General features: G+C 38.0%; 1 protein-coding gene across 2 annotated transcripts in view; it reads left to right on the top strand.

The window, feature by feature from the left end:
* Positions 1-22,649, top strand: part of HACE1 (HECT domain and ankyrin repeat containing E3 ubiquitin protein ligase 1) — a 67,734-nt gene extending 45,085 nt beyond the window's left edge. For both annotated transcript variants that reach the window (XM_054982509.1, XM_054982499.1), the window contains exons 20-24: positions 3,583-3,714; positions 4,135-4,233; positions 4,811-4,881; positions 20,958-21,071; positions 21,585-22,649. In XM_054982509.1, coding sequence (XP_054838484.1) covers positions 3,583-3,714; positions 4,135-4,233; positions 4,811-4,881; positions 20,958-21,071; positions 21,585-21,687 — 519 coding nt within the window. In that variant the 3' untranslated portion in view covers positions 21,688-22,649. The remainder of the gene's footprint in view (positions 1-3,582; positions 3,715-4,134; positions 4,234-4,810; positions 4,882-20,957; positions 21,072-21,584) is intronic.
* Positions 22,650-23,376: the final 727 nt, after the last annotated feature.

Below are 23,376 nucleotides of genomic sequence, written 5' to 3'. Positions count from 1 at the left end.
CGACTCAACAGATACTTAAGATTTCATTGCCTTTGAGACCAGAACTCTTTTTATTAAACCACATGGCGGTTCCAGTTAATAAAAATCAAAAACATTTGATTTTGAATATAATCACAACAGCCAGGATACTATATGTGAAACTTTGGAAAATGACAGCCATCCCAACTCAAGAAAATCTGATTGAAAGGATTCTTGAGACAGCTGAAATGGATAAATTGTCGAGTTTATTGAAAGAGATGGACAATATATAATGACATTTGGGATCCATTTTATAGCTGGATACAGAGGAAATCTGAAGACACCTAGCTCTTAGTTAGGATGAAGACTTTTATGGACATTATTTAAAATGAATGGAAAAATTGCAAATAAGTGGCTGATCTGCAGAACAGATTGATGTGACAAGAAATAGATTGAACGGTGCAATGTATTAGAGTGATATAACATGAACTTCCCCCCATCCCTCTTTATTCTGTATTCCCCTTTTCTTAGTAAAAAAAATAAAAATAAAAAAAACTATTTATAAAAAAAAAAATTCTGGCGCGAATGCCAGAGACAAAAAGTATCAGAGTTTAGTCTATGATAAGCAACAATAGCAAATTGGGTATGAAATCATTCCTGTTCTCAGGGAAGTTACAATTTAGACTAGCTGCATCTGGCCTCAAGGCCGTTGGCTACAGGAGTGAAAGTGTTTAACTTCAAAGCAGAGATAACACACTGAACTTTCAAATAACAGGCATTGAGAGGTACTCAGAACTCTCCGTAGTGTCAGAGGATTAATAGGTTGCCCATAATGTACACATGGCATGTACTGCAGACAGGCATACATGACAGGAGTATTCTTGAGAACACTTCATTCCTCTGGCTTTTTGGGAAAAAATTGTTAAAGTTGGTTTCCAAACTCTAGTAATTCCTTATTGCAAGAGTTCAGCCACCACTTCTGGTTGCCAAAGTTCTAACTAGATTTTTGAGGTGCGGTATTTACCTACAGTGCGATGTGATAGTCCAGGAACAGTTTTATCCCACAATCTTCTTGTAACTGGTCATAAATTAACATTCTGCAAGTGGGAAACCTGTAAGCACTTGTGGGAGGGGGGGTGTCTTCTCCTCCTCCATCATGTCCTCTTTCCATTCTCTGCCCCATAGTCTCTCCCCCCTTACCTGATTCCTTCTCTCCTTCCCACCCACCTTTGTATGTTTTCCTGTCTTCAGCTTTTCCCTTCCCTCCCAGTAGCTTCTCCCCATAGCCCAGTTGCACAGATTTCTGAAGGGATAATTCACTTTTCTCTGTATCCACTTCCCCACCCTATTTCCTCTGTCTCTCCTGGCAGTCTCCATATGCTCTTAGTGCTCACTGTTTCCTATGCCCTTTTCTCTCTCAAACCCACTAAATTTACCTTTTATCTGCCTCCCATTTTCTTCTATATTTCTTAATTTACTTCATTTATATACTGCCTTTCTCCACAATGGGGACCCAGAGTAGCTTATATCAGTCTCCTTGCCTCCATATTATATTCACAACAACCCTGAAAGGTGAGTTAGGCTGAGAGTGTGCAGCTGGATCAGAGTCAGCTAGTGAACTTCCAGCAGAGTGATGATTCAAACCTGGGTCTCCCAGATCCTATTCTGAAACTCTAACCACTATGATAAACTGTCTTGGGAGGGACTGCTGTTGAACAGTCTTATGGTATCAAATCACCTGGTGGTTGCTTGTGGGCTTGTCCCTGATAAAGCTTCCCTCAGAGGCCAAAACATCCCCCTGCATTTTACTGATAGAAACCAATCTTGAATACTAGATAAACTGTTATGGTTGCCTAGCAACAGCCACTGAGGGCCTCTGGTTAAAGCTACAGGCAATCCTTTTATCATTTTGGGTTTTTTTAAAAACCTCCCGATTTTTAAAAATTTTATTAGATTTCAGATTTTTCTGCAAACCTGGGGCAACTTCTGGATATGTAAAAAAAATCTGACTTATCTGTTCATGACTCCAATCTTCTGGATTTAAATATTCACAGATTATGGCTATTAGTATTTAAGATTAAAGACCGCAGCCTTTCTGATATGTCCTTTATCCAACCAAGGAGTCTGGACTATCCAAACCATAATTCCTATGCTGCAAGTCTTAAGTATTTTCTCAAGTTTGTAATTGTTATTTTGCTTTATTTATCTGTTCTGTATGTCAACAAGAACACAGCTTGTTCCTTTGGAGGTGTGGGGGGGGATGAATAAGGTTATTGCTGACCTTACACAGCCTTTCTAAGGTGTTATACAGCACCTCCCAAACATGTCTCTCTACATTATCATTTTTCATTGTAAAAAACTAAACTGAAGTGGAGTGCTGTCCATGGTTATGAAAAATATATATTGGATTATGAGAAAAGTAGCACCAGGAGATGACGAATGATTCCTGAATGCTCAGAACTACAACAAGGAGCATAGGAAGAGACCTAGTCTTAAATCTAATGTTATCCATTGGTTGTGGTGCCAAAGTCTTTGGAACTGAGGGAGATTTGTCTACCTCTATCATTATGTTCCACAAATGGGTAAAGATTTTTTTGTAGTGTTTGTTTTGTTTTGATGTCCCTCAGTAACTGTTAGTCCCTCTCCTTTGTTGTGTTGTGTGTGTGTGTTTGTTTTTCTTGAATTAAATATTTTAAATACACATTTTTAAATGCTGTTCTAATGATATAAATGTTTCAGTTTTGAAATGTATTAATGTTTTGATGTTCACTGCCTTGGGGACTGTACTTGGGGGAAAGGTGGTATAGAAATGTTTGAAATGAATAATACATACAATTTCAGACAGGTAAATAATTAAGAATTGCCACCTTAATCAGGGTTTTTATTTTAGTATTGATAGAATTGTTTGGGCAAGCTTTTGTGTAATATCTTTAACCAGTGTATTTTCTGATAAAGGAAGCATATAAATATTAACATTACTAGACTTTATAATGCATGTTGATGTTAGTGTGTGGACTATTAATTGGTACATAATTTTTTTTTGCTGTTTTGATTTAGGCATTGTGTGTAAATATTTGTTGGGGGTAATGTGAGTTGGATGATATACACAACTGGCCAATGTGCAGATTCACCACAGCTTATGAAGAACATATACATCTGTCTATGATAGACTGGTACACATTGGCTGGTCAGTGTACATGCTATTCAACAGGCCTCAGAGAATGCCTGTCTGTACAGTTTTTTCTGCATTCTCCAGCCAATATGCATAATCTTTGGTAATCTTATGCATGTATATTTTAAAATATACAAATTAAAAAAAATTAAAATCCCTTCAATAATAGAAACAGTTGTTTTCCCCCAGTAACAGTCGTAAGTAAGCAGGTATTTTAAAGGAAAAATTCATAAGAAAATCAGCCAGCAAATACTTGAACAGGGGAGTGGTTTTGATGAGAATTTATTTGGCCCCTAATAGTTTGTAGTCTCCTTCAGCAATCTACCCCTATGCACCCCTTTTCCTAACTTCCCCATCTATAGATTGTTTTGATAATAGCTGGTTTTAATGTAACAACTGAGCTAAATTTTGTTTGTGTACAATTATATAAATATATATGCCATTCTTTTCAGGCTGAATATGTCCAACTTGTTACTGAGCTTCGGATGACGAGAGCCATACAGCCTCAGATCAATGCCTTCTTGCAAGGCTTCCATATGTTCATTCCACCTTCTCTAATACAATTGTTTGATGAATATGAACTGGTAAGTAGCATGACTTGTTTTGTTTGTGTCACTTGGCATTTAGCGCAAGCTGTTGACTGGGAGTGCCTGCAGTTAAATGATGGTTAGCAGGTGGGGTGGAAATATTTTAAATACTTTTGGAATACTAGATTGAGCAATTCTGGGAGGTGGAGTTTGTTTCATTGATATCATTGGGGCAGAGAAGAACTTTTCATATAATTTTAGATAAAATAAACCCCCCCCCCAGGTTGATTGTAGATAACCATGAGCTTTTGTTTTTTGTATCCAGCAGTGGGCAGATGCAGTAATAAGCTGATGTGAAAAAACAAACACCTATATAAACAATTGGTTTCATATCTGCTGAACATCAACTGATTTTAACTTAAGGTTGCAAATAATGAGTCTTTTGAAATCTTGATTTTGGTGTTTTCCTTTTTGAAGGAATTGCTGCTTTCAGGTATGCCAGAAATAGATGTGAGTGATTGGATTAAAAATACAGAATACACAAGTGGTTATGAAAGAGATGATCCAGTTGTTCAGGTAAAATTTCCTTGGGATGAATACGAATGATTATGTATTCGTATTTCATAGATTCTGCTACTTTTAGGTTCTCTAAGAATGGAGGGGAGCTGATACAGAAACCTTGCTGAAGCTAAGCAGGTGTAGGACCAGCAGGTGCCTGGATAGGAAACTTAAAGAGAATCCTTGACAGGCCTCCCTGAGTTCCATTAAGGAGGAAATGTGGGCTGTAAATTGAATTAGTAATGGAATAAATTATTGTCACTTTTCTATTATGGGAATGAGGTACGAGTCAGTGTGGCATAATGGTTACAGTGTGGGATTAGGTTCAGATGCCGTCTCATTATGAAAAACTCACTGGGTAATCTTGATCCAGTTGTCATCTCTTAATCTACTTACCTCACAAGATTGTGAGGCAAGATCTATGTATGCCACATTCAGCTCTTTGTAGGAAAGGCAAGGTAAGAAAGTATGAGATAGAATTACTTTGCATCTAACTTGGAAATTGATTTCTGTAATTTAATGCACAGTTCTTTTTGTTCTCTTGTTTATTTGTATTTGAAGAAAATTATTTCAAAGTGACTTATTTTTCATTTAGTGGTTTTGGGAGGTTGTGGAAGAATTGACTCAAGAAGAACGAGTGTTGCTTTTGCAGTTTGTTACAGGCAGGTGAGTATACATATCAATTCAATGAAAATGTTTTACCTACATATTGAAAAGAGTCCAGTACTCTAACACGGCTAACTCCTCTGGACCTACATATTGAGATTGTATGTTGTATCATTCACCAAAATGTATGATCATTGTCTCAGTATGAGGGTGAAATCTGAAGTGTTAATTTGATTTATTTGTCAAGGGGGTTTCTTCTGTATCATAAGATACAGAGAGCCAGTTTGGTGTAGTGGTTAAGAGCACGGGACTCTAATCTGGAGAACCAGGTTTGATTCCTCACTCCTCCACTTGAAGCCAGCTGGGTGACCTTGGGGTCAGTCACAGCTTCTAGCTCTCTCAGCCCCACTCACCTCACAGGGTGATTATTGTTGTGGGGATAATAACATACTTGTAAACTGCTCTGAGTGGGTATTAAGTCATCCTGAAGGGCGGTATATAAATCGAATGTTGTTGTTGTTGTTATAAAATATACTTAACCACTTGACCAGTTTCTGGACTTTTCACTTAACAAAATGAGGTTATGGTTCCAGTTTGTTAGAATATCAGTTCTACTATTTCAGCAACTGAACTAATAGATTTTAGACTCTCTCTTGATACAAATCAAGATTCAGTTGTTAAGCAATTTGTTAACTGAATGAGTGCTTTTCTTCTACAGTAACTGAAATGGACATGAGAAACTGGAGAAATTTATACTAGGCTCATTGTTAGCCTGTTCATTGCTATTAACCCAGAAAAGCAGCTTCTGTTAAACTTCTCTTGTTGGATTGCTTTTGGGGAGGGGGAAGAATCCAAAAGAAATATTAGTGTTCACCTAAACTTGATAGGTTGTTTACTGCATCACCGGGGGATCAGCCAATTGCCAACCAACCACCCCCTTCCTGTGGCACTTTTTTTTGGCAGCATGATTGAGCAGTGAAAGTCTGTGTGGTACAGAGACCAGCTACCAGCATTTAAGAATTACCCCCGAAAAACACATTCATTAAAGGAAAGAAAAAATATTCACACTCACACATTTAAGCACAGCACCAAAGCAAACAAGGAAACTCAGAAATAGGTAAAACTGCAATTCCTCTGTCCTTCCCTCTGCGCATGCCTAACTTAGATCTTCTGTTAAGGCAGGCTCTCTATTTTAGAAAGTTCCAGCTTATTGGTTTCATGATTCAGGCCTTCAGCCCCCACATGGCCAATGGCCAGCACCTGCAAGGAGCCAACTTGTCAGTTCCTTCAGCTTCCAGTTCAAATTAGCCCAAGAGATCCTCCTCCCTGAGTCAGGAGGTTTTATTATTTCCCTTTGCCCACCCACTGGGAAAGTCAAAGGGGCAGGCCAGAGAAGCTTTTCCTAGGAGCGTGGCTTTTAGCAGAAAGTTTTCTGGCCACTCCTTTGTCTTCAGCATAACTAAAGACCCTTGGTGAAACTTAGAAAGCATTTTGCTTCCCCCTTACCTGTTCTCAGTTAAGAGACACTTTTTAGACTGTGGGTGAAGGCTTTGATACAGTCCAAACTTAGAAATGAAAGCATTTTTCCACATTCCTCATTTGCCACTTAGGCTAATCCCTTCCACAAAAAGAGCACAGACGTCTCCCAGTTTTGAGCACCTAATTTTTCCTCTCTTTTTCTTGCCTCTGAACAAACCAGTCCACTCTGCCCCCCAATATCTAGTCATAGTACACTTCACTTAGCCATCCCTTCTATGAACATTCAATTCAAAGAAAACTTGTTTAACAGAACAACATATAAATTGATGGTTGTTGTGGGTTTTCCGGGCTGTATTGCCGTGGTCTTGGCATTGTAGTTCCTGACGTTTCGCGAGCAGCTGTGGCTGGCATCTTCAGAGATGCCAGCCACAGCTGCTGGCGAAACGTCAGGAACTACAATGCCAAGACCACGGCAATACAGCCCGGAAAACCCACAACAACCATCGTTCTCTGGCCATGAAAGCCTTCGACAATACATCGAACATATAAATTAATTGAGAGCACATGATGAAAACACTTTTTTACACTTTTGAATGCCAAAAGTCCTCTATAAAACCATAAGGGCAGACTGATGGAATGAAGTATTGCTTGTTTTGTAAGTGGGACTGCTGTAGTGTCAGTGATAAGATACATGGGTTGTCCCAATAATTATCCCTCTTTTTTTGTGTGTGGAAATCCCTTGTTTCAAGTATTAGTCAATTGCAAATGTTATTTGCAAGAGCCTTTACCTTCTTTTGTATTAATAGCCTTTCTGTATTTTTGAAGTGAAACTCTGCAAGTATAGTTTAAAGTTATAAGGAACCATCTTTAATATGTCAGGGGAAGTTTTTCCTTCATATCAGTACTGGGTTAATATTGGCTGATGCTGTAGTAGTATCTACTATAGTAGGTTCAGCTCCCTAGAAAAAGATTGCACCTAGAAGCTGAAACCCTGTTACCCTTGGGTGTCTATTTTTAAAAAGGGAGATTTCTGCCTATTCTTGTGATACTTCTTTTCCTTAGGTGATAGGAGTAGAATTGCTTTACTTGGTAATATGGTAGGGATGGTTTTTACTAGTTTACTTTACTTTTTGATTTCTCTTTTTACAATTATAATTAGATTATCAGTTTAAAAATGCTGTGGAGTGGTGATGTCTTGTAGATCCAAAAAGCTCATGAGTAACTGTCCTATAACTTTGCTACTCTGGAGGCATGGAATACAGCAGAGAAGATTATTATGCCCAGAAAGACCGGGGTAGGAGTGGGAGTTGAGAAAGATCAGCTACCTTGCCTAGGGACATACCATCACTCAAGGAGCTCCTAACTTGGAGTTGAGTAATATAGCTTTAAGAGGCTGGTGGCAGCTGAATAAACCACCTGGAATGGGTTATGTGTGTAACAACATTCAAGACTGTGGAAAAGAAGTTAAATCTGTAACACTTTCAGAATATATTATAAGCTCCACTATAGCAAACTGACGGATTCAAGAGTAGTCTGGCTAGTTAAATTTCTCCTCCCAAACTTCTATGTTCAATGAGGAACTGTGCTGCCACTTGGCTTCTATGGGTTCAGAAACTGCACTACAGGTTTCTCCAAAAGCTTGAGTAAACATTTAGTGCCACTTGAATGAAAAGACCAGCATTCCTTTTTCAGCTAGAGACCATATAATTAACTTTATTGATCTAGTGAACCAAATGCCTCCTATAATAGCTGTTATTTCATGGAATTCCTTTAAGCATATCTTGTGCCTCTTTTCTGATACATATGACAAAACAAAATTTAATGAAAGTTTTCTGATGCTATTTTTATGGGTGAAGTAATATGACGCTGGTGTTCTTTGAATTAACTTTTAGTAGGTTTTTCATGGTTTCTAAGACTTGATCACCAGTTCTTGCTGCCCTTTTTGCCTCATATGCCAGTACAAGATACCTGATGACTTTTCAAACATTTACTACTCTTTGGAATTTTATTTGTATCCCCTGTGTTCTAATTTGTACATCTTTTTTCTCTATATCACTATGCTATAAATATCATTTTTATTGCAATGTATATAGTAACTTCAGAACAGCTGGCATTTTTATGTACAGAATGGAATATTACAAACTTGTTTTCTGTGATTGAAAAAGGAACAATGACCAATCACAGTCTGATAATTTGTTTTAGATTTTTACTCCCCTGGGCTTGCTTCAAACCAGGTTTTAAATGCTAGAGAAATCAAAATCTGGCTAATTTGTTTGAACAAGTTAAGCTAAGAATGTGGGCATCTGGAATGAAAATCTGTACATGGCTGTTTGTGCACAAGTTCTAGTGGATGAGAAAAGGTCACAAATTACATAAAGGTAGGTATCCATGTATATGGGAATCAAAACATACTAAATATTATGTATAAGTAGTACCTTTCCTTGGACAGAGTGGCATGAATGGCAACTACAACTTCCAACTGGTGCTCATGTTGCAATAGAAGAGCAGGGACCATTTCATATATTTGGTGACAACGTCTAGAAGCTCAAAAATTTTGGATTGGAATATTCACGCCACTAAATGAAATTTTAGAATGTAGAGTACCTTTTGAACCCAAGATAGCTCTTTTAAATAGTCTTTCTGTAAAGATGCAGGGAAAACCCAAAACTTTTAAATAAAATTCTTCTCTACAGAAGCATGACAATTATGAGTGCAAGCTTGGAAGCAGAGTAAGTGGTCTGAGAGATATGGCACATGCAAAAAATTTATGGCATTTGCAAAAATGGCATTTGCAAAAAATGGCATATTATGTTAATATAAAAATCATTATATAAGAATATACAGGAAGGAAAAAGCAGTGTATATAGGACAAATTTATTGAGATCTGGTATCTCTCAATTTCTTACTGGAACAGGTATAAACAAACAAGTGAGTGAAAGAGATAATCCTAAAGTATATTTGAACTCTTTTTTGGTAGGTAACATCTCCTTTAAAGAAAATAAACTGTCAGTCATGCAGAAGCATACATTTGTTTGTGGTTATTTTCAATAATTTTGGGTTGGTTTGGGCTCCCTCATGTGGGATTGGAAATTGTAATTGAGCACTCCTGTTTTGTAATGTTTGCAATATAAGAGGTCATGTCTCTCAGGTTAATCTGGGAATGTTGGATTTAGGGGTGTGCAATCTGGGTTTGGAAAGCATCGTATAAACTGGATTTATGCTGATCTGGCTTAATCTGGTTAAAACAGATTGCATGCCTGAGCCCCAGATTGGGGTTTGCTGTACTAACAGGGTGGGGAAGGAGGCAGCAAGCAGAATGGATTCCTATCCCATTCTACCCCTCTTCGAGCTCCAAAAGAGCCCCTTCATGCATGGTGGAACAGTTTCAGCAGGTCTTTAACCAGCCATGATGTATCATGGAATCTTTGCTACCTTGTTGTGATTTTTTTTAAAGTATTGGTTATATTTTTGTGGGACCCTTCAATTGTAGTGATACTTTTTTCTTTTAGTTTTAATATGTAAAATTTATTGTTGTTTTTAATTCTGTAAACCACTTTGGGCATTGTTTGAGGGAGAGGCTAAAAAATAAATAATTTAAGATACCTCTGCTATCTACCTTTTAAACTTTGCTTCAGTAAAGGGATTCTCCTTGGGATTCTCTGGTTTGACATTGGAATTCTCTGGTTCAACATTAGGGTTTTCTGATTTCACAATAACAAGCTTGCAAGGGAGGAATGTTGAACAAGAAAATCCTGAGCAGTGGGAGGGAGCTGTGGAATTTAAAAGCGTTGCAAATGTTTCCTCCATAGGAAATGATGGATAGTGGCTGGGGGCAGCTTGTTCAGGGGCCCATAAAATTGGACCCTAGGGGCCAATCCTCCTAAAATTAGAGAGGTCTTTAGTGTACATTCAGGAGTAGGTTCCCTGCAAATTTGGTGGAAGTTGTTTTTTAAAAAAATGCTGCCCAGCCCCTTGGACATTTCCCCCCAAAGGAATAGTGGCTGGTTATATCTGGGATTTTCTAACCCAGATCAAAGAATCTGTCCCTGATTACCTGGATTTTGGGGGGGGGCACACCCCCAGTTGCAATTTCTATAAAGACACTTCATTAAACACAGGCTCAAATAAGAAAATAGAAAACATTAAAAGTTATTAATTAAAACCCAGAATTTAAAAAATCCATTCAGAACATAAAAACAGATAACTGAGCGGTTTAAAAAGTTTTTAAACTAAAGCACATTATAAATTGTGTTGATTAAAAGCCTAGGTGAACTGATATATTTTGGATTGGCACCTAAATGAGAGTAACATTGACACCAGGTGAGCCTCAAGGGGAAAAAGCATTCCACAAGCAAGTACCACATAGGGTTACCACCAGTCTTCGTATCTTCAAAGTGGGGACTGAGTGTTGCTATGCAGGCTGGAGCCCCATTTCGGCTTCCTTGCATGCATGCAGTCTGGAGGCCTCAATGAGGTCACTTCCACCTGAAAGCTAGAATCTATGGGATCACACCTGGGCCAGAACTGGCCCCAAACATTGCATTTTTGCTATGCATGGGGCCAATTTGGCCCACGTAGGCACATCTTAACTGGCAGGTTGAACCATCTGGTAGGAAGCAGTCCTTCAAGTTTTGTTACTGCCAAATTAAAAAGTAAAATGGCTCTGGGATCAGGTGGCTACCTAAGAATTCATGAAAGAATTCAAATATGAAATTGTTGCCAATCTTAGCAAAAATAAACCACTTTTTTTTTTAGGCAGGAGAACTGGAATGCAGCTAATATATCAGCATTTTTCTTGAGATATATTTCTTTATAATTAAAAGCTGGAACATTTTTGATTTTCTTGTGAGGAAAAAAGTGTCAGATATTGATATTTAAGATATGGTATGTTCCTAGCGGCAACTTTGCTAGAGAAAATGTTTCAGACAGGTGGGCAGATATCCAACTTGATTTTTTTCCCTCCAAGTTATAAGTTGCTAAAGAATATAGCAATCTCCTACTAGTTAAAAGCCTGTCTGGTATTAAAGCATCATTTGAATTGAATAGAAGCATGTTTCTCTGGAAGGTGAAATGAGAATTAATCTCTTTTTCAATGTAACCAGGGTTACGTTGTTTTTTTATATGCTTTTTATTAATTTTCAAATAAAGATACACATAAACATAACACCACGGGATAGTAGGGGGGTATCAAGAGAGATAATATAAAACAAAATTGCATACTTATGTATTATATTCATTTTCCATCTCTACAATTCAGTCCTCTTTGTAACTTCTTTTCATTATTCTGGACCTAATTCTCCTGTAAGACTAGTTCTGGTAAACATTTTCTCTTTCTTTTTTATTTTTTTCCCCTTTCTCTTTCCTTTTTTCCTTACTCCTTCTCTGTCTCTTCCCCTCCTCTTTCTTCCCCTCTCCTCCCTCCTTCCCTCTTCTCCCTCTCTTTCCTTCTTTATCTATTTTCTCTGGTCCGATCCTCATATCATATATTTATATTCTCATTCCATATTTTGATTTAACCCATCCATAGAAGGGTGTCCATCTTTCCTGCAATTCATGCCTACTTTGTTCTTTTATCAATTCTGCTAAAACATCCATCTCTGCTGTTTCTAAGACTTTTTCTATCAGTTCTCCTTTTGTTGGTATATCTATCTTCTTCCCATATCTAGCATTCTCGCTGCCATGATTATATGCAGTACCAAATACCCCTTTTTCTTCTCTATCCCCTCCGGCATAATATTTAATAAGAACAGTTCAGGTTTGAAAGATATGGTCATGCTTAATACTTCCTTTTCCCAAACTAACATTAAAGATTTTCTTATTAAATGGTCCTTGAAGTATTTATGTACCTCAGCTTTTTGATACCAGAGGAATGCATGCCATCCCAATTTGAGATCATGCCCTTCTGACTTTAAAAGTCTTGTATTCTGGATTAGAATCCATTCTTTAATCCGTACCAGTGCACAGGTTTGTAATAGGTTTCCGAATCTGGCAAGCCACATCCTGCTTTCTCTTTTGGGTCCTGTAGCACTTTGAGTCTTATTCTAAGTCTTTTGCCTTGCCATATAAATGTTGAAGTTATTCTAGTTGACTCTTGGAAAAATGCTTGTTTCTGTATAATTGGTATGGTCTGGCATAGAAACATGAATCTTGGCAATATATTCATTTTGTTTGTGGTTATACATCCCAGCAGTGATATATGCATATCTTTCCATTTATTTAAGTCCTCCTCAACTGCTTTTATTAATTTTTGATAATTATCTTCCATCAATGAGGTAGCTTTGTTGGTTATATAGATTCCTAGGTATTTCACTCTTTTTACCCGTTGGAATCCAGATTTCTCTGTTAATTCTTTAATTTGTGCATTTGTCATATTTTTGGTGATAATCTTTGTTTTTTGCTGGTTAACCTTCATTCCTGCCATTTCCCCAAATCTTATTTTCGCCATCAGGCAGTCAATGTATTCTATTGGTTCTTCCAAGATACATACCAAGTCATCAGAAAAAGCTTGCAATTTAAATTCTTCTCCTTTTATTACTGTTCCTTTTATTTCTTTGTCATTTCTAATTTCATTATTTAGGACTTCCAGAGACAAAATAAATAAAAGTGACAATAGTGGGCATCCCTGCCTCGTTCCTTTTTCTATTTAATAAATTCTGTCAGATCTCCATTCATACCTATTTTCGCCCATTGTTCAGTATATATCGCTTGGATCATATTTATAATTTTTTCTCCATAATTCATCTGTTTTTTTTGTTCTAACATAAATTGCCAATTGACGTTGTCAAATGCCTTCTCTGCGTCCAGAAATATCAAAGCCATTTGTTTTTCTGGGAGTACTTCATAGTACTCTAGAATATCTAAAACTATTCTAACGTTATTCCTCAGCTGCCTTTTTGGTAAAAAACCTGTCTGATCTTGGTGTATTACTTGGTTCGATATACTTTTCAATCTGGATGCTAATATAGTAGCAAATATTTTGTAGTCCACATTTAATAATGAAACGGGTTTATAATTTTTCACCTCTTTGTGGTCTGTATTTTCTTTGTGAATTAGAGATATAGTAGCTTCTTTCCATGCATCTGGAATCTTAGCTTCCTCAAAGACCTTTTCTTCCAATTGTTTAAAGGGTATTGACAAGCATTCTTCAAAGGTTTTGTAATATTCAGCCGGGAGTCCATCTGGGCCTGGTGTTTCCCCTCTATTTTGATTTATAATTGCCTCTGTTATTTCCCTTATAGTAATTGGTTCATTTAATATTATCTTCTGTGCTTCCGTTAGTTTTGTAATCAAGGTTGAATTCAGATATTGTCTCTGCTTTTCTAAAGGAATTTTTTCAAGTTTTGGTACAGTTTTTTATAGAAATGTTCTAGGATCTTTTTTAGACTTTCTCTTGTTTCTTTGATCCTTCTTCATCTCTTAGTTACATTTATGATTCTTTTTGCTGTTTCTTTTCTAAGTTTTTATGCTTGACATCTCCCTGGTTTATTTGTGTTTTCAAAAAAGTTTTGTTTCGCAAACTTAATTTTTTTTTGCTGTATCATCCGTCAAAAGTTCGTTAATTTGATGCTGCAATACTTTTATTTTTGTTTTCAGCTCTTGGGTTGTAGGGTTTCTCTTTAGATCTTCTTCATTTCTCTTTAAATCATTTGTCAATTCTTGATATCTCTGTGACTTTTCCTTTTTTTTTTTGTTGTACAGAAAATTTAATTGCTAATCCTCTAAAGTAAGCCTTGATTTTGTCCCACGCTGTTGACATAACAATTTCTGGTTGTATGTTCTGCTTAAAAAATAATTCCATTTCTTTTTTTGTTTCTTCCACAAACTTCTTGTTTTTCAAGTATTTAGTCTCCATCTAGATTTTTTGGGGGAGATCTGCCATTATCAAGAGTATTGGATTGTGGTCTGCAAAAGTTCTCGGTAATATATCTACCTCCATTACATCTTTCATCAGGTTTGCAGAAATCCAGTACATGTCTATTCTTGGCCATGATTCATGTCTCTGCGAATAAAATGTATAATCTCTTACTTACTTACTTACTTACTTACTTACTTACTTACTTACTTACTTACTTACTTACTTACTTACTTAAATTTATAGTCCACCTTCCCCAACCAAGTGGGCTCAGGGGGGATCACAACAATTTAAAACACACTACACAATTCATAAGCAGTAGCCATTAAAAATATAAATAATACATATCATTCATTTAAAACATATATTAGCACCATGTAAATACAGCTATCAACAATAAAAACATAGCAGCACGTTATACATTCACCTATCACCGTCTATAGAGCAGATTACAGCGATCATATAAAGATGTGAGATGACTTTGGGCGGGAAGGCAGAGAATCTTACCCCCCCACTAGGGGGGTGGGGCACCGCCCAGCATCACCCATATGCCTGGCGGAACAGCTCTGTCTTGCAGGCCCGGCGAAATGATAAGTCCTGCCGGGCCCTGGTCTCGCAAGACAGAGCGTTCCACCAGGTTGGGGCCAGGGCCGAAAACGCCCTGGCCCTGGTCAATGCTAGGTGGGCCTCCCTAGGGCCAGGGATCTTTAACAGATGCTTGTCGCTCAAGCGAAGAGTCCTCTGGGGCTCATATGGGGAGATTTCTCATATGTTGTTGGATTTCTCATTCTCCAGGCATTTACTAAACTATATTCTTCTACCATTTGTAAAAAAAATCTTGGTAGTTGTATTGTCGGCTTTTTTTGTTGTTTTTGATCATTTCTTGTCTATTTCTCTATCAAATAGCACATTATAATCTCCCATCCAGCATTGTTCAGTGTACTCATAATTTTTTAATATTTGTTGCATTGTTCTGAAGAAGACATCTTGATGTTCATTAGGTGCATATAAATTTACCAACAGTATTTTCTTTCCTTTTTTTGGGATTTCTGTTAGCAAAAGTCTACCGTCCTCTGAGGCATATATTAATTTTGGGTCATATTCTTCTTTAATATATGTTCCAAGACCTCTCTTTTTCTTATTCCAGTCCGAGGCTACAAAGGTTTTCCCCAGTTTTTTACATTCCTTTTTATATATATATATATATATATTATTTTTAACATCTAAAACAGTGAACTACAAAAAACTACAATAGTACAAGGGGAGGAAAAGACGGGAAAAAAAAGAGGGGGAAGGGAGGGGTGGAAAAAAGGGGAAGGCAGCCTACAAACACTAAACACTACACTTCAATGCTTTCCCTTCATACTGCCATAATTGAAAAATAAAGCTTAATAAAGTACTGATGGAATGGTTAATCTTACAAAATACAAATTACAGTTCAAATTAAATCTTTTTCCCCCTCCTGGGCCTCGGACGCAGTTCTCTCTGAGCAGCTACAGCCGCAGCGCTCGTTGCCTCCCTTCAGGCTTTGAATCTTCTTCTTTTTGCTTGGTGTCTTGCCCAAATTCTTGGTTTTTGTCCACAAAATCCCTTAGCTGATCTTCCGAATTAATCTTGTAAGCTTGATCTTTATAACTAAACCCGATTCCTTCCGGAAATAGCCATTTGTACTTTATGCCACGATCCCTCAAAAGAGCCGCCAGCCTTTTATACTTGATTCTTCTCTTCCGAACTAAAAATGGAACGTCCTTCAGTATCTTGACTTTATTTCCCAGAAAGTCCAAGTCCGCATTATATGCGTTATATAGGATGATGTCCCTGACCCTCCTAGATGAAAACTCAATAACAATCTCGCGAGGCAGCTGCCGCTTCATTGCATATTTTGAAGATGCCCGACGGGCTCCCAAAATGGCGCTTTTTACTACTTCTTTAGTTGCCCTCGCGGGTGTCGCTAAAAGTTCCGAGGCAAGATCCTTTAAATCCTCGTTTTCCTCCTCTTTAACATTCTGGAGACGCAAAATGGTCTGTGTTCGCTCCACTTGCAGCCCAATCAGCTGGTTTTTCACCAACTTTAGCACCTTGTTCGTTGCTCTCATAAGTGACGCATTTTCCCGAGCAGACTTCTCTGCCCCCCCCGCTACTTCCTTGATGGCTTTCACATCGCTCTCAATTAAGCCCACCCTTTGATCTGTTTCATTCAGCTTGTCAACAAAGGGTTTTATGGCTTCGATAACCGATCTTTTCACCAATTCCTCGAGCAACTTGACTCTTCCCTGCAGGGCAGCCGTAACTGACTTGCCCAAGGCAGGACTCTGCTTTTTCGCTGCCATTTTAGGGGGGGGGGACCGCCAATCTTCCGAGACTCTGTGAGGGGGGAAAATCCGAATCTTCTAAACTTCAGATCCCACCACTCCTTCACATATGCTTGTAGTGACAGAAGGGATTCGCTTACTTACAGGCTTCCGCCTAGTCCTGTTCTTTGCCGTTTTCCGCGGCCCAGCAGCACGCGAGGTGCCGCGCACGTCTGCTGGCCTCCATAGGGACAAACGGGCAATTTACCCCCTGCCTCGATTTGCCAGAGGGCTCTTCCCGCCGCGTCCCGGACCCAGACTCCCTCCCTGGGAGCCCTGGGGGCTAACCTTTGCAGATCAGCCGCCCGGTCAGGCTGCTCGGCCGCTTCTTCTTGGACCTGCCGAGAGGAGTGTCCGACATGGCCACGAAAATGAAACCGAATCCCCCCAGTTTTTTACATTCCAAAAACTTCTGGTCATCCTTTCTAATATGTGTCTCTTGGAGGCAAATTATATCTACATTTAATTTTTTAAGTTGTGCAAATGTTCTCTTTCTTTTTTGTGGTGAATTTAATCCCTTAATATTAATAGAGAGGATCTTAATCTGTTTCTTGTCCATTTTATAAGTCTAATTTTTTGCCTTTTCTTTACTTTTTCTTCTTCTGTCCTTTTATTCTCAATGGAGGTGGTTTAGCTCCTTCTTCCAATTCAGTTTCTGATCCTCTTGAGCTTTCTTGTAAGTTCTCTTCTTCTGTTACATCCTTTGTTTTTACCTTTTCTTTCCTTTTTTGAGGTTCTTTCCCTGTTTGTCTAAAAGATCACCCACTTTAAAATAGAATCAATCTTAAATCTCTAGCCATTATATGTAAAAAGCAACCCCTGTGGAATCAGCCATCTGTAAGTAATGGAATTATGATTCAGGCGTGAATAAAGAAAATAATATTCTCTTCTTTTTTGTCTCATTCTCCATGGTACCTCCTTAAGTATCTTCACTTCATTCCCTATTATGTTCAGAGTTTTATCTCTCATTGCTCTCAAAATTGTGTCCCTTACCATTCTCTTTGTAAATCTCACATGCACCTCCCTTGGTAGCTTATTTTTCCTTGTAAGACTTGAATTAACTCTATAAATAAGGTCAACTTCTTTTTGAAACTCTCCCCTTCCCATTTTTAATATTGGTGCTATCGCTTCTGACGATAGGGCACTCAAGATTTCTTCCTCCTCTTAAGGTATGTTCTGAAATCTTAGCATATAAGCCGCCCTATCCATTTCCATTTTAATTATAGCCTCTTCTGAGCTTCTCAGTCTATTTTCCACCTCTTCCACTTTTTGATTTATTGCTCCCATTTTCTCATCCAATTTAGTGATAGCTTGTGTCAAGTTAGTCATTTCTTGCTTATTTTCTGTCAACTGCTTCTGAAAATCGTCCATTTTCCCCTTAATATGCTCTGACATTTGTGTTATACTATTCTGGACCTGTGCCATACTTGTTGTGTACAGGTTGTGTACAGGTTGTGTCAAGTTAGTCATTTCTTGCTTATTTTCTGTCAACTGCTTCTGAAAATCGTCCATTTTCCCCTTAATATGCTCTGACATTTGTGTTATACTGTTCTGGACCTGTGCCATACTTGTTGTGTACAGTTTGGTGTAGTGGTTAAGAGTGCAGGATTCTAATCTGGAGAACCGGGTTTGATTCCCCACTCCTCCGCTTGAAGCCAGCTGGGTGACCTTGGGTCAGTTACAGCTCTCCGGAGCTCTCTCAGCCCCACCATCAACTGTACTTCTGTAATTGAATTGCATCAACCCCCCACTTTCTTTCACTCCAGTTTCTTCAAGAGGAAAGGGGGAACATACCAGGGCTACATAGTTACTGTGGTGTTTAAATTTTAATCCTTAACTGTAATTCTCTGGTCTTTTTACAACCATCTATTAAATGTTTTTGCCATAAGCAAATGGCTGTAGTTTTGAGATGGAATCTAGGAGGAATAACACACATGTCATTGCCACTGAAAACTGCAATTCTTTGTCATTTCACTCAGTAGCGTAGCATGGGGGGGCAAGAGCGGCGGTCACCCCGGGTGCATAATTTTGGGGGGGCACCACTGGGCGCCATGACAGGGACAGCTTGTGCTCCACAGGACAGCTTGTGCTCCACCCACGGCACCCTGGCCGCCTGCCGCACCAACGGGGTGGCCATCCTGCAGCTGAGGAGCATGCCAAGTAGGTGGTGGCACGGATGGCTCCCATGGAGAGCTGCCTGATGGGGGCAGGAAGGTGAGCAGCCTGAATTGTGGGAGTGCTCCCGCGCCCTGCGCATTGACATAACTTTCAGTGACATCATCACACAATCCCGGGTGTGTGCGTGCTTTACGGATGTGCATGTGGAGCCTGGGAATTGCCCCGGGCAGTCCAAACCCACTCTATGCCACTGATTTCAGTTTCTGCTCCCTGGAACATGTCATTATTGGAATAGTGTGCAGTGTAATCAGTTGTGTGTTCTATCACTATTCCACATGATTAGCTGAAAAAAGTGGGGGGGTGCACAACATGATGATGCCACATCACATGGTTCCATAATTCTAGGCAAGAAGAGGAGGAATTCTTCACAGGGTTGCCATGTTGGCTGAAATTAATGTTGTATCATCTAGCTCTGCCTAGAGATGTGAAAAAGGAAATATTGGGTAGGAGGAGGTTTTGCTTTTTTCTGAGGTTTTTGTTAGTGAGAAAATTGAAAATTTTGGTTATCTTTGAAAAACCTATGAAATAATTTCTCTTTTTGAGTGAGTAAAGTCTGGTGTTAAACATTTCACTCATTTCAAATGTATAGCATGAAAATGTCTGAGGATTTTAAGGGAAAGATTGGGAGACTATGGGGAACACTGACAAACTCCTATATATTTTTTTCCATTTGGAACAAGTGAAATGAAAGACAAGGTTTTACTCACAATGTGTCATATGTCATAATCTATAGTATTTGACAATAATAATTTCCGCTGAATATATATGCAACATTTTCAAGATTTTTTTTGTTTAAATGTAAATAATTTTGTCAGCTATTAAAATGCTAAAACTTTGTATCATCATTGTCGTCACCACAATGCTGGAAAGGAAGTAGAGAAGAGGGAACTTTTTCCCATTGCTGGTGGAAATGTCAATACATAGACACATTTTGGAAGGAAGTCTTAAAAGAAATTAAACAGATAACGGGATACGAAATGCCTTTATCACCCGAAATAATTTTCCTTGACCAATGGGATAATGTTCACGTTCCCAAAATTAGAAGGGAAGTAGCTGCCACCTACTTGTGGCAGCTAAAAGCACTATAGCAACTTTATGGAAATCAAAAAATACTCCAACAATTGAAAATTGGTTCTCAAAAATATGGGACCACTTTATTTCAGAAAAATTAAACGACAAAATTTACCAAGCAGAACATTTTCCAAATATCACAAACTTTATGGAGAAACGGTTTCCATTCTTTGAATACTTAGAAAATAATAGCCTTCAACCTAGCCTAAAGCTATTTCAAAAGTTGGTAAATGTATGCGTCATTTATAAGTCTAGATACTGCTGTTACAAATAATTTTACTACGTATGCAACATCAATGTTATGTAATAACCTGTCATTTTATTTCTGTGTAATCAAGAATTTCTGGCTCCTTAACTGTATTGTACAAAATACCAATAAAAATATATTTTTTAAAAATGCTAAAACTTGTTCAATCATTATTAAAGAGTTTAGTGTTTTCAGTGTTATGAAGTTTAAACAATATCGGAATATGCTGGTAGTCATACCTATTATGATTGTATTGAGAGTGTTTCTGTCCAAATAATCTGCATTTTGTTACTACTTAATTAGCTTTGTACTTTTATTTTATTTTTCTTGCATCTCACATGACAAAAAGTTAAGGTGTATGTGCTATGGTAGCATAGGATGCAGCAGTTTGCAACTCAGTCTCAATTGCTGAGTATACTTGCAGTTGATGTTTAGGTTTGAAAGTATCAATTTCCCCCAAATTTCTTCTTTCGTGTGTGTGTGAGAGAGAGGGGGGACTCTTGTTTTTCTGGGGCTTCAACATGTCCAGAAATTTTACCTCTCCATTTTTGCCTTTAGCTAGCTTGAACAAGACATTGAAACTTGCATGGAAAAACGAGTTGCCTGAGTTGGTTTTTAGTGTGTATCTGTACAGGGAAGAAAAGAATTCACAGCAGCATGGTAGGAATAAAAGGCATCTGAGTGTGTTATTACTAGAAGTGATAGTCTGTAAATTCAAAATATAAATGGTTGGTACTGAGTTCACAGGGACTTGTGCATACTCCATATATAATTCTGTATTTGTATTGTACTGAAGATGGAGCAAATCCATTTTCCGCAGTATGTAGAATGTGGAAAATTGATACATATTGACTACAAGTATCTGCTACTCAACAGTAACGTCTAATTATGTCCTCACAGCTTGTGCTTTTAAAAAGTAGTAGGCTACTTTTAATGACTCATTTGTGCATTCTTTCAGTTCCAGGGTACCCCATGGCGGCTTTGCACATATAATGGGTGGTAGTGGGTTGCAAAATTTCACAATTGCAGCTGTACCATATACACCAAATCTTCTGCCAACATCAAGCACATGGTAGGTTAAATAGTCTTATTTAAATGCATTAAGAATGTCTCTTGTTTTCATTATGGTTTTGAGGGATGTGGGGAAGAGAATAGCAAACACTTATTCAAGATTAGAGGCACACCCTTAAATAACCTCATTATAAAAATGTCTCTGGTCAGTATCATTAGTCACTGCAGAATGGCTTAAGATATTCAAAAGGTGGGTACTTCAGTTATTTTCTCCACAGTGCTGAAGGAAGAATTCTAACTACTGTCATATAGTTTAATGGGCAGCAGTACAATATCACTAAAGGACACTTCATGCTAAATTGCTATATTGCTTTTTTATTTTAAGATAAAAGGATATTCTTCTGTAGGACAACTGTATATGAAAAGTGACTTTTTTTATTCCCCATTCTTATTTCATCTTCGAGTGTTTTGAATCAGAACAGAGATCTGAAAACATAGTGTCATGTTAATTACCTTGCACAAAACAAATTTTTACTTTCAGATTTTTAACAGGGTTGCATTTTCTTCATTCCAGTATCAACATGCTGAAGTTGCCTGAATACCCAAGAAAAGAAATCCTTAAGGACAGGCTTCTTGTGGCATTACACTGTGGAAGCTACGGTTATACAATGGCATAATGAAGTCAGAAAATGTCTCTGATTTCTGATGTGCAATTCAGAATGGCAGAAGTAATTTAGGAACCTGTCAATAAAGAGGAGGGAGGGAACAAACGATGCTTCAGTCCATAGGCAGCATTGACTTTCACAGGCTGAGAAGGACCCATTTCTGCCTCTATCATCGTGAGTCTTGGATGCCATTTCATGGTTTAAATTAAGTTTTCTGTAGCTTTCTTCAGTTTTGAAGTAGTGGTTCTGAGTTAGAAATAGTATTAATGCCTGATCCAAATCTCTGATTAGCAGGTTGTCAATATGATTCTAATGGTCATAATTTTAACCAATAGGCAGCTTTGTGCTTGCCTGCCTATTCAAGGCCAGGTAATGGAGGTGTTGTGGTCTGACTCCCTGTAAAGAGAGACATTTAGTCAGGACTTCTCAAACCATGGCTTCCTAGGACTTTTGATGCAGCCTCCAAGGCATTGATTGCTCTGTAGAATTGTATGGAATATGCATGTTCTGGAGCCTTACCTTCAGCCACAGTTAAAGGCCACTTTGAGAATCACTGTATTAAGCTACTTCTGTTTCACAGAAATAAAAAGAACATTAAGCACGGACACCTGGCACAGAATTGCAGCCACTGCCTTTCACTCTGTTGTCTTGCATGCAAAAAGTGCCATTTATTTATTTGTGTTCCCAGGGAGCATGGTATACAAAATTTCAACTTAGTCTGGAAAACAATAAATTTGATGTGTATTTTCCTGTTTACCTTACTGAACTTATATTACAGAAGTTTTTTAGCTTTACGGTATTTTATTATCTGTATAAAAGTCCATTCTGTTAATAAAGAATTAAGCATCTGGCAAAATGTAAAGATAATTTATATTATACATTTAAAATGAACACTGTTCAAACACTGTTGAAGCATTTGTGACTTCATGGCCCTTCAGAGTTTTGTATGCATTAAAAGTTAATTTTTTATTGTATCTGTGCATCAGTTGTTTCATCAGTCTTTGCATAGCATCCAACATTTATTTATTTATTTAAAGCATTTGTGTGCTGCCTTTCTACTCAAAGTGGGTCCCTAAGGTGGTGAACATTAAAACATTACAAAAATTTAAAACATTTGAAAACAATTTAAATTTAAAAGTACATTTAACAGAGTATAAACAGTTCAATCAAACTTCAATATAAACACACACACACAACTCAAAGAACAGGGAGGATGCCAATAACAGTTATTAGGGGTATCCCAAACAAAACAAAGGTCTTTATCTGCTGGCGGAGGACAGTAATAGAGGGGGCAAATGAATCTCCCTGGGGAGGAAGTTCTAAAGTTTTGGCATGATAATTGAGGGTGTACACTGAAAAAAATTCAGCCTCTGTTTTGGATTTGGGATTCCCAAATCAACTAGTGGGGTGCAAGCTTAGATCAAATCTGTTAGGATTTTTTCATTATCATGAGTTTTGGACCTGTTCTTTGCAATGTGGGTTTTTAGGTTCTTTGGGGCAGCAGTTTTTGCACCTAATGGCACCAGAATCACTCAGAACACAGTCCACTCTCTAAACTGCTGTTCCTCTGAGTTTTTCCTCAGTTACACTACACTACACAACACACACTCATGCACACAGAACAACGAACCCTAAAGTAAGCAAGTGTCAGCGGGTGCACAGTATAGTGAGCAATTGGCTGGCGAAATGGTAGTGGGGTGG

Source organism: Eublepharis macularius, chromosome 1 (assembly GCF_028583425.1).
Source record: "Eublepharis macularius isolate TG4126 chromosome 1, MPM_Emac_v1.0, whole genome shotgun sequence".
Lineage (NCBI taxonomy): Eukaryota > Metazoa > Chordata > Lepidosauria > Squamata > Eublepharidae > Eublepharis > Eublepharis macularius.
The sequence above is the reverse complement of the archived record's forward strand: the minus strand, read 5'-3'. Positions and strand labels throughout refer to the sequence as shown.